The 11,253-nt window shown below is 41.9% G+C and overlaps 1 protein-coding gene across 6 annotated transcripts in view; it reads right to left on the bottom strand.

Moving 5' to 3' along the window:
* VOPP1 (VOPP1 WW domain binding protein) overlaps window positions 1-11,253 on the bottom strand; it is a 98,209-nt gene continuing 86,956 nt past the window's right edge. For all 6 annotated transcript variants that reach the window (XM_065583866.1, XM_042842819.2, XM_005287314.5 and 3 more), the window contains exon 6: window positions 1-4,533. In XM_065583866.1, the coding sequence (XP_065439938.1) occupies window positions 4,352-4,533 (182 nt within the window). In that variant the 3' untranslated portion in view covers window positions 1-4,351. The remainder of the gene's footprint in view (window positions 4,534-11,253) is intronic.

Raw genomic sequence — 11,253 nt, 5'->3', positions numbered from 1 at the left:
CACCCAGATCAATTTTATTTGGAATACATATGAAACATGACCCTATCAAAAGTTACAGGGTTTCTTCCCCCCCCACCCTTTTCTTTAAAAAAAAACCTAAAATAAAGGAAAACAAAACAAAAACCTAGAAACCAAAAGAAGAGGCATATCAGAGGAAAAGCATGCAAGCAATCTGCAAATAATTCCTAGATTTACCCATAGTGCTGCTGTGTTTTCAATTAAGTACCAAACGACTTCACTAGACCAGGAGTTTGACTTCATTGTAAGAGGTGGTTATAATCCACCAACATTAATAAAGGAAACAATTGGATCACAGAAAAACTTCACCAGAAGTTGAATTTCAATATACAGCATAAGAGTCCACTGGAAACGGGTTCTACCCAATGTTATCAGGAAAACATCAGTTCTCTTGGACACATTTAATAATATAAAAGGGTTTAACGACACCTATTTGCTCACATCATAAGGCCTAGTCTGTTAAAGGAAAAAAAATCCCTTGATTAAGTTAAAAAAAAATACAGTGTATACAGAGCCATATTATGTGATTGTAGGCAGCGTTAGTTAGTGTGCACACTAGTTTAGAAAATACGTACAATTGTGCTATGCAGGTAATTGGACCAATCATGTAATACATATATCTGAAATGTTCATGGGGCCTGCATCGCAAACTCACAAGTAGCTGCTGTATCCTTACCACAGGCCCCGGCCAGGAAGAATATTTTAACAGTAATATCCTCAGAAAACGATACTATTGCTGCAATACTTTTGAAAAGTATTTTTTTCTTCAGTGTTTCTTAATGTTGGTATCAATGCAGGGGAATTGGATGAAAGCCTCTGGCCTGTGTTGTACAGGTCAGACTAGTTTATCTAATGAGCCCTTCTGGCTTTAGATCTATTAAGCCCATGTGTAACACTGCAATAGGAGAGTTCGCTAAGTGCAAGAGTCTCCTCTCAGGTCTCCACTGCATGTTTCCCCTCCAATATTCTGTGCAGGCACGTAAATCTGTGTGGAAAAACGATATGGGCAACTAGGAGATCTCAGCAGTCGGTGGTTAGGCCTCAATCCTGCAAACATTTATGTGCAATCTTAATTTTCAGCCCCCGGGTACTCACGCTGAAGCCTCCTTGCTTAAAGTTAAGCATATATGTGTTTGCAGGATCTGGCACCTCGGGTGCTAGCAAGAGACGTGCAATGATAAAGAGATTACAGTAAATTTAGGTTCAGGTAGGTTATCTTAGTCAAGATCAGTTGGGTGGAGCTAAGAGGAATTTTGCCTTTCGTGTCTAGGACATACTAGGACACTCAAAAATATCACACAAAAGGTTTAACGAAGTTTAGTTTGTTATTTAAAGCCAACTCCCTTTTAAGTTTGCGAAAGAGAACAACAGAAAATATTAGACTTTGACTGGTTTTTAATCTGCAAAGTAGGCTGTAGGGATAAGCAAGAGATCAGGTCAAACTTCATGTTAGAATATAGCACTAAACACAGCACTACAGAAAGGAATGAGGTTTGTCATGTATTGTGAAATCTTACACTCTCAGTAAGTACGAGTGTCTCTTTTTACCCTAAAAAGATAAATGGAGATGAATGTCACATTCCACACTTCTAAAACACAATATGGTCGGATATGATCTGATTTAACTTCCTAGGACATTACTAGAAGTGCAAGTAGAAGCACAGGGCCTGGTTCTAATCTCATACCAGTGGAACTGAATTGACTTTACTGGAGTTCCTCTTGGTTTACACCAGTGTAAGTAGGCTTAGAAACATACTCTTTGGGTTTGTCTATTTGATCATTTAATTCACAGCAAACTGGGGGTGGGAATCTACCCCACACTGATGCACACTAACAACTCCTTAATGCCCTTTGACCTACTCCTGTTCCAAAGCCAGGTAGATCAAAGTGTACTAAGGAACTGTTACTGCACATCAGCAGGGTCCATGTGGACAGGCTAACACGAGATAGATTCACGCTTCAGCTGGCCACAAACTAAATGTTCGTGTAGACAAGCCCTTTTAAAGACTGTATTTAGAAAATGCAAAAACAACCCAGCCTTACAGGTTAGTATTTTTAACCTGATGTCATCTTTATCCCTTCATTTATTTCTTCTTGAAAGCAAGACTAATAGTTATATCCCGAGATGAAATCGAGTGCAAAGGTTAACAGAAATGCTACCACTGCTCCTGGGAAGAATCCTCTGCTTATATTTTATTTGCTAAACAAGTTTAATCCTTTCCTTTGGGCCAAATCTTGATCCACTTGGAAATGATCCACTGGAGTCTATGAAATGTGTTTCTGTGACTTTAAGGATTCTAGCTCAAGTCCCAGACTGGGCTCTGGTAAATGTAACACAATTCAAATGAATGCACTTTCAGTGTATTTATAGCAGGCCAATTCCTCCCAGAGTGTGTCAGGGTTGTACTGGAGTGGGCCCAGAAAGTATTTTCTCCTAGACGTCACACAAGTGGCTATTCTCAATAGGAATTCCACCTGAGTTATGACTGCTGGATTTGATCCTTTGAAGGGTAGTTCCACTTGGAAAAGGGACTAAAAAGAGGACAGGGCGTTCCCGGGTTTATTGGTGCTCGATATTTTCTGTACTGAAGTTGTTTAGTTTACAAGCAAAAAGATGTTGGTCTCTGATCGTTAGCCCTGCAAACTCAACCTGGGCTCTGAAAACCAAATTCTCACAAATCATCACCAGTGATAAAGGCGCTGCAGGCTAAATAAGGCCCTCAACTACATCGGCGCAATGCAGATTCTTGGGAGTATGTGCTCAGTTACACATGGGCACCCTCAGGCATCCAGTGGGATGGCACCGGTGTAACTAATTGGAAGTTAATAAACATTTCTATAGGTCTTCTGCCAGAAGCTCATAGTTGAGGTGGTTCTTCAGTTCAAACAGCAATAAAAAACACCACTTTAATTGGAAACAATCAAAATAAGTGGGAAAATGTCTGCAAAAACAACCATTCATAAATACCTCAGGAGAAAAGGTTTTGTTTGTTTGAAGATGTTGGGTAGTGGCCACTGCCACTCAAAGAATGTCCCAGGAGTATGAGCCAAAAACAAATGGGGGACATTTTCAGCATGATGCACAGGGACTTGTCTGCAAGTGGTATTGCATGGCCAAAGTGTCCATGCATTAGGCTCAGAAGCAACCCTTAAACATATATCCTAGTAAGTTACTGCGCTTAAAGCATCATTAAGAGAAGATTTTCAAATCTCTTGCTTGGAGAAGACAACATCCTTTTGTACTCTCTCTGTGGCTATAAGACCGTAACCAAACCCAGTGAGCTAACGTGCTGAATGCAACAAGGACCCAGTCATCACCCAGTGAAGTCAATAACAAAACTCCCAGTGACTTCAAAGGGAGTAAGATTGGGACCCAAGGCCTAGATGGAAGTTCAGTGCCCAAATATCTTGAGGTTCTGGGCCTAAGTTCCCATTTTTACTTTAGGGCAGAAAACTCTTCTGTGTATTGAAATATTTCTAAGTAGTTTCTCTACAAGTGTAGATGTGTAGTTGTTAGCTGATAACATTTTCCCCGCCACACACAGGTCAGTCTAACATTTAGATCATCAATTATATTTTACAATCTTATCCTTGGCAACAACAACAAAAGCCCTCCAGAAAGTGTCAGAAGGGGAAGAGGAGCCAGGCTTAAGGTGGCAAGTTCAGAGTCCAGGTGCATGTGGAGACATTGCAGACCTGCCCATTCATGATTTCTTGGACCCAAACCTATTACAGAAGTGAAGTTCTCAAGTGGGACTTGTTCCAAACAGAACCCACTGCCATGACTCGACTTCCTCACTCACTCGATGGCTTCCATAACATCCTGTCCCCCTTCTTTGTCTTAGAACAGAGCTTTCCTAGAAAATCACAGGCCATGATGTTGGTGGTCACACTTCTCATAAATATCTTGCCCTGACTCTTTCCTCCAACTCACTCCTTCTCTCCTTTCTACTCTAGTAGAAAACCACATTCGTCTACCGGGTTTTAGGAGAGCGTGCATCACTTTGTGGTTGCATAAAGCTGCTACCGTATTTTGCCACAATGCGTTAATATGCACCTTTGAAACAATAAATAAAGGGAAAACGTACTGGATTTAAATATAGGTTTCCATTAAAAGCATTTAAAAGACCTTGCTTTAGTTTTGAATACATCAAAATGAAAATTCACCCCCTACTACAAAAAAAATTATCCCTTGCAAGTAATGTTAATGGGGAGTGTGTGTAGGGAGAGTTAGAGAACTAGCAAGTGTTCAGAAGGGCAGAGACCCTCTACCCCAGTCACTTTGCAATGGCACCTGCTTCTCACAGAGTCAGGTAAAAGAGCTGCAGAGTTGTTACGTGGAGGATTTCACCACCTGCTCATATGGGGGTGGTGGTGCATTGCAGTAAGAGGGCGGAGGTGGGTACACTGGATTCCCTTGCGGGGAGTTGGGCTGGACATGGAAAGCCATAGCCATGGGGTTCATCACAGGTCCTCCTGGATCCGTGTAGTATGGCATCCCTGGTTGCTGTGATCCTAAAAGAAATGGAGAGAACATACATTAATTTACAATGCAACGGTAAATTTATAACAAACAGATAGGCTAGTATCATGCTGCTCCAGTGCTGAGGAAAGCACAAATATGCTCTTCTCTAAAGGCAAATAATACATAGTAGGTTTTAATTGGAGTATGTGACACATGGCCAAGACAATGCACAAAGGTTGTTTCCATCTCATGGCTGCCCAGTCACATGAGGTTGGTGATCTCAGTCCAGTGGACAGCTGTTGACACCATAACAAATCACCATCACACTTACTAGCACCCTGGCTGGGAGTCTCAGAAGACAGCTGAAGGACTGAATGGACCCAGAGATCGAACTACCTTTCACCCCCTAAAGGTGCTTTCTCCAGATCACGAGCACTGGGGATGTTTGCCCCCTCACTGCTTCTTCTGTGCATAGAAGAGTTCAGTTTTCAGGGCTGTTGAACCTGTACCAGTTAGGAGCACTAAATTCACTTTGTAGAGAAAATACACCATAGGATCTCAACCTACACTCATAGCCTTTAACCGACATGCATGTACTCTATATTCAGTTGCCTGCAGATACCGTTTGAATACAGTAAGGACATATCCCCAGGGATAAATCCACAAGATCCCCAAGGAAAATGAGATGGAAACCCTAGAACACACATCAATGTACTTAGCTGTGTCAGCCAAGAAACAGCATTCAGATCAGGAAACATTAAGGGCCCAGTTAATTCCAACATGCTTGCCAATAAGGCTGTTCTGTGGTTCTTCACTAACCTAATGGCAACATCTTTGACATTAGCAATTAGCGTAGGCCAGAGAGAACAGAGAACAAACATGGTTGCTCTAAGCACCAGGGAAACTTTGATGCCATTGACATTCTGTCAGTTCATTTAGGCACAAAACTTCAACTAGCTCAAAGGGAAAAAAAGTAAACACAGAACCAAAGTCATATCAAAGAACATATTAATAAATCACTACATCTAATGACAAAGGAGAGTAAGTCACTAAAAGCAGCGTTTTGAATATGATGAAAAAGAATCATTAGTCAAACACCAAGCTACCGCCTGGGAAATATGATGATTAGTATTATATCAGTATTATATTACAGTAGTGTCTAGAGGTCTCAGCTGAGATGTTAGGTGCTGTAAAAAAGACTGGGTAACATACAGTCCCATAGGTGCTGGAACCAAGGGTTTGGGAGGTGCTCCAAGTGGTTTCCATTATATGCAGGGTTTACAGTTTGGTTCAATGGTTCTCAGCACCCCCCACTGTACACATTGCTCCAGCACCCCTGCACAGTCCGTGCCTCAAAGTGTTTAAATCTAAACAGATGATGGCTTGGAGGTGGAAGGCAGAGGCACAGAGATGGGAAGGGATCTGTCTGAGCTCACTCAGCAAGCCAGTTGCAGAGGTAGGAACAGGGGCTTCCACGTCCCAATCCAGTGCCCTACCCACAACGCCTCTCCACTGCAGTAATTAGAACTGGTCGGAAAAATTCCAATGACATTTTTTTCTATTGAAATTTGCAGATTCAGTAAAATCAAATCGTTTTGCAGAGCTGGTTTGATTTCATCAAAGTCCTGTTGGAAACCTATTTGGATACCTACCGGTGTGTCCACCTGGTGCTGCAGCAGTCCACATGCCTCACAGCTGTGGGACCCCAGGGCTTCCAGGGTCTGTGGCTCCCAGGCAGTCTGCCAGACAGACATGTATCCATGTACATGTACCTTTGTCTCCTTGTTCTTTGTATTCCCGCATTGATCTGTCGATATCCATCTCTTGTCTCTTGTCGCATACTTAGATTGTAAACATGTTAGGGCAGGGACTGTCTTTTTGTTATGTTTGTACAGTGCCTAGTACAATGGGATACTGGAGTTCCTTGGCACTACAGTAACAAACAACAATACACAGGGTGGAGAGCTGGGGGTTGTGAGTTTTCTGGGTGGCAAATGGAAAGATGGGATTAGATAGAATCCTTGCTTAGAATCAGTACTAAGGCTAGCTCCGTCTTTCCATTTACTTCACTGCCACAAGCCCTTCCTCCCCTCCCCTGGCACAATGCCCTCTAGCAAACCTTAATTCTTAATGACAGGTTTCAGGGTAGCAGCCGTGTTAGTCTGTATCCTCAAAAAGAACAGGAGTACTAGTGGCACCTTAGAGACTAACAAATTTATTACAGCATAAGCTTTCGTGGGCTACAACCCACTTCTTCGGATGCACCCGAAGAAGTGGGTTGTAGCCCACGAAAGCTTATGCTCTAATAAATTTGTTAGTCTCTAAGGTGCCACAAGTACTCCTGTTCTTAATTCTTAAGAGAATAAGCTAGACTCCTGGTGATAGCTGCCTGAAAATTAGCAAGTTTAACCAAAGGTGATATTACAGCCAAATCTGAGTAAGAAAACCTCTTTAAGATGGCGCCTCCTTACAGTGGTGCAAGAATTCACACTGCAATGGATCACAGGCATTTACAGCTATAATAATCAAACTTCCTTCTGTCTTGATCCGTGCAGCATGACAAAAACAGCAAGGGCCACAATTTCAAAGAAGGGACCACTGGATGTACTTACCTATCAGCTGAGCCTGCCAATTGCTGTATGAACACATGTCAATTGGCATTTGTGCATGCCAGGGTGAATACACACATTGTTCCAGGTGCATCTGTGAGTCTTCCTTGGGCAGACTGGCCCCCAGAGAACTAAGCCATTACACCCAGAAAAGCTGAACAGCCCATACCTGCTGCTGTTAACTATCTCCTCTCAGGGCCTGAACCAACTCCCATTTTGTGTTTTGTAAATTGCTCTTCGCGCCCTGGGGTTTTGGTACTTATTTGCCGACATTGATTTTTTGCCCCTGTCAGGTATGCTACAATACCAATAAATAGCTTGGGGGTTTGCTGTTCTTATTACTTTATTTTTAACCAAGATCTTTGTCTAAAACCTTCCAAGATACAGTAAAATGCACCTCGGATTTTACAATGTACTGAATGGTATTGCCTCTTGGATTGCATCTCAAGCTCACAACCCCACTTTAAGACAGACAAGTGTGAGACCCAATCCAGCTCCAGCTGAAGTCAATACAAGTCTAGTTAATATTATGGGACAGGATTTCTTAGCACAGACTAAGATTAAGAAATGTCAAATTCTCAAGGTACTGTATTCATCACATGCCAGTAATGAAATCTGGGTCCAGAACAACAGGAAACATATGATCAAATGAAAAACTATGTGGTACCCAGAGAATCAGAGACATTATACTCCCATTAAGAAGGATGGGAGATAGACTTCAAACTCTAGATATCAGAACAATCATAAGAGGATAAGAATGGCTATACTGGGTCAGACCAATGGTCCCTCTAGCCCAGTATCATGTCTCTGATAGTGACCAATGCCAGAAGTTTCAGAGAGAAGGAACAAAACAATTTCAAATGATCCATCCCCTGTCGTCCAGTCCCAGCTTCTGACAGTTGGAGTTTTAGGGACATGTGGAGCATGCAATTACATCCTTGACCATTGGCTAATTACCATTGATGGTGCTATCCTCCACAAACTTATCTAATTCTTTTTTTAACCAAGTTATACTTTTAGCCTTCACAAAATTCCCTGCAATGAGTTCCACAGGTTGACTGTCCATTGTGTGAAGAAGTACTTCCTTATATTTGTTTTAAACTAGCTGCCTATTAATTTCATTGGGTGGCCCCTGATTCTTGTGTTATAAAAAGGAGTAAACAACACTTCCCTATTCACTTTCTCCACACCAGTCATGATTTTATAGACCTCTATCATAAACCCCTTTAATTGTCTCTTTTCTAAGCTGAACAGTCCCAGACTTTTTAATCGCTCCTCATATGGAAGCTGTTCCATACCCCTAGTCATTTTTGTTGCCATTCTCTGCACCTTTTCCAATTCTAATATTTTTTGTTTTTGAGCTGGGGCGACCAAAACTGCATGCAGTATTCATGGTGTGGGCCTACCATGGATTTATACAGTGGCATTATGATATTTTTTGTTTTATTATCTATCCCTTTCCTAATTGTTCCAAGCATTCCATTACCCTTTTTGACTGCTGCTGCACATTGAGCAGATGTTTTCAGGGAACGATCCATGAGGACTCCAAAATTTCTGATCAATAAAAATCTATTGAATATGGTTTCAGCAATTAAAAAGTTATGCCCTCTAGGAGCTTTGCAAGGTTTGTCTGTGGGAATACATCAAGTTCTTTCCTCCTCTCTCCCCCTTTTCATGGCAAAGCTGCGTTAACAGAACAAAGTGGTCAAGGAGCAGCAATTTCTCCTCGGTTCCTTGCTTCCTGCTTTGTCTGTAAGGAAAGCAGCCCCCATGGATTTTACATTTGATCACCCATTTCCATGCCTCAGTGGGCTGGAGATTCAGTATGACAACAGGATGGAACCCAGAGACACCTTGAAGCGTTACACACTACTTAATGCTTTTTCAGACTGAGTTTTTATTCCGTTAGTATCAAAGAGAGACGGGCCTAAGCCATAAGGTGCCAATCCAAACATCCATGGAGCTTGGGGTGTCTGGATCCTGTGTTTGGTTTGGCCCATTCAGGGGTTAAGGTTAGGAGAAGCAAGTCAGGAGCACAACTCCTCCTTCCCTGCAAACAGATAGGAGCGCTTCTTTTCCACCCTGCCTTGGATAAGTAGCACTTCACAGACAGCTTGCCCTCTTCCTTTGCTGGGCAATGAGAGAGCTCCTGCCTCTGTTTCCATCCAATGTAACCACTGGTCCCATTATAGAAATGGAGTCGAGCCATGGAGATTGGATTGGGAACTGGATCCAAACCCAAACTTCCCTAAAGTGCAGGGGTGTTTGGGCCTGTGTCTACGATTACAGCAGTGTTATTTTTCTTAAGCGTTTTGCCACAAAGATGGTGCTTGCACATTTCAGCATTTTTCCTCACTTTTCCTTCCACAAAGGGAATTCGGACAAGGAGTGGGGGAACTCCTTGCATTTTGCAAATATTATTGTTAAAATGCCTTGCACAACTACATCATGGTAACCAATTTATTTCCACACTGGTATTCAGACCAGTGATACTGATACTTTCAATAAACCCAATAGCAAAATAAGGGCTGGATCCTGACCTTCTTGCAGGATCAAATCCCAGGTGTTTACTTTTATTGTTTAGTATATCAGAACTATTCAAGCCCATTAGACCTTCAAAAATGGGGTGCTAGGAAGCCACAAATCCATTGAATCATAGAATATCAGGGTTGGAAGGGACCTCAGGAGGTCATCTAGTCCAACCCCCTGCTCAAAGCAGGACCAATCCCCAGACAGGTTTTTGCCCCAGATCCCTAAATGGCCCCTTTAAGGATTGAACTCACAACCCAGGGTTTAGCAGACCAATGCTCAAACCACTGAGCTATTTCCCCCCGAATATGAGTCATAGATGCTCAACACCTCACAGGCCCAAAGTATGCTTTATTTTAAAGGACAGACATGGCCAGAAATGCAGAAGAATTCAGAGTCGCTGGGACTGAGACTCATATGAGAGAGACTGAGAAAGCACTTACAAATTAAGTGCCTAATCTAAAGCTCAACAAAGCCAATGGGAAAGACTCCCATTGACTTTAATGGGCTTTGGATCAGACCTTAAGACTTTTAAAAAAAATTAAAATCATGTGGCATAACTAGGACATTAAAAGACTTAACTAGATAGCTATTTTTTATTTCCACATGACTTCTGCCATGTGTGGCTCATTAAGAACCATTTAATATATTTGCCAATCCAGCCATGTGATGCTCCCTATTTATATATAACTTCTGAGTTATTTCCAAGACTTATAATAATTTTTATTTTTATTTTTTCTTACCATCTCAGGCAAGAACTACCTAAACTATCTCACTAGGGAAATGTGTGATTGGTAATCAAAAAATAAGTGTGTGTGATTTTCACGTTGAATGAAATGTCTATGCATTTAGCACGTGTAACAAATGAAAGAAAGAAATACCTTAAAGAGAAAAATAAAAATAAAAGGGAGTGCCTGGGAGTCTGAGAGTGAGGGTATCCTTTTATATGATGCAGTTAGATCTCTGACTGAAAGAGAATATGTACGCATATGCATAAGGATGCGGATAACGCTGAGCAGGGGTATTTCCAGAACTTACGCAGTGTATCTGTGTGCAATAGGATATGGGAGAGATTGGGAAGTCTGAACTTAAGCTCTCTGTGTGACCTGCTGTTTGTGATTACGTGCCTGGTTGGAACATTTTCGACTAACCTTTTTCCACTGAAATATGCTGCTTTGTTGAAGCTGAAATGTTTTACAAAGACGTATAAATTCTGACCAAGTTTTCATCAGGAAAGTTTCTGAGGTTCAGGGTGGACTCTCCAGTCACTTTCAGAGAAATGAAACCCTGACCTTTCCAATCCGAAGACAAATGTTTTGATACAATATCTGTTTTGTGAAAATGTTGGAAACGTTTTGGTTTCATTCCAATGCAGAACGAAAACAAATTTCAAAACCTGGAAAGCTGTCAAGAAATGGAATAATCATCCTGCAGCCAGCTCTATAAGTGAGGCAATGTACTCCAAGTTGGGAGCATAGGGATGTCTTAGTGTTTGTCTACACTGCAGCTGGGGGTGTGATTTGCAGCTCCCATTCACGTACCTGTGCTAGCTGTACTCTAGCTAGCTTGCTAAAAATAGCAGTGAGGATGGGCTTCAGCATGGGGTGCACAAGTCTGTCTGACCTTCCTGGG

This window comes from Chrysemys picta, chromosome 2 (genome assembly GCF_011386835.1).
Source record: "Chrysemys picta bellii isolate R12L10 chromosome 2, ASM1138683v2, whole genome shotgun sequence".
Lineage (NCBI taxonomy): Eukaryota > Metazoa > Chordata > Testudines > Emydidae > Chrysemys > Chrysemys picta.
Note: the sequence above shows the minus strand (reverse complement) of the source record. Positions and strands in the feature narration are given on the sequence as shown.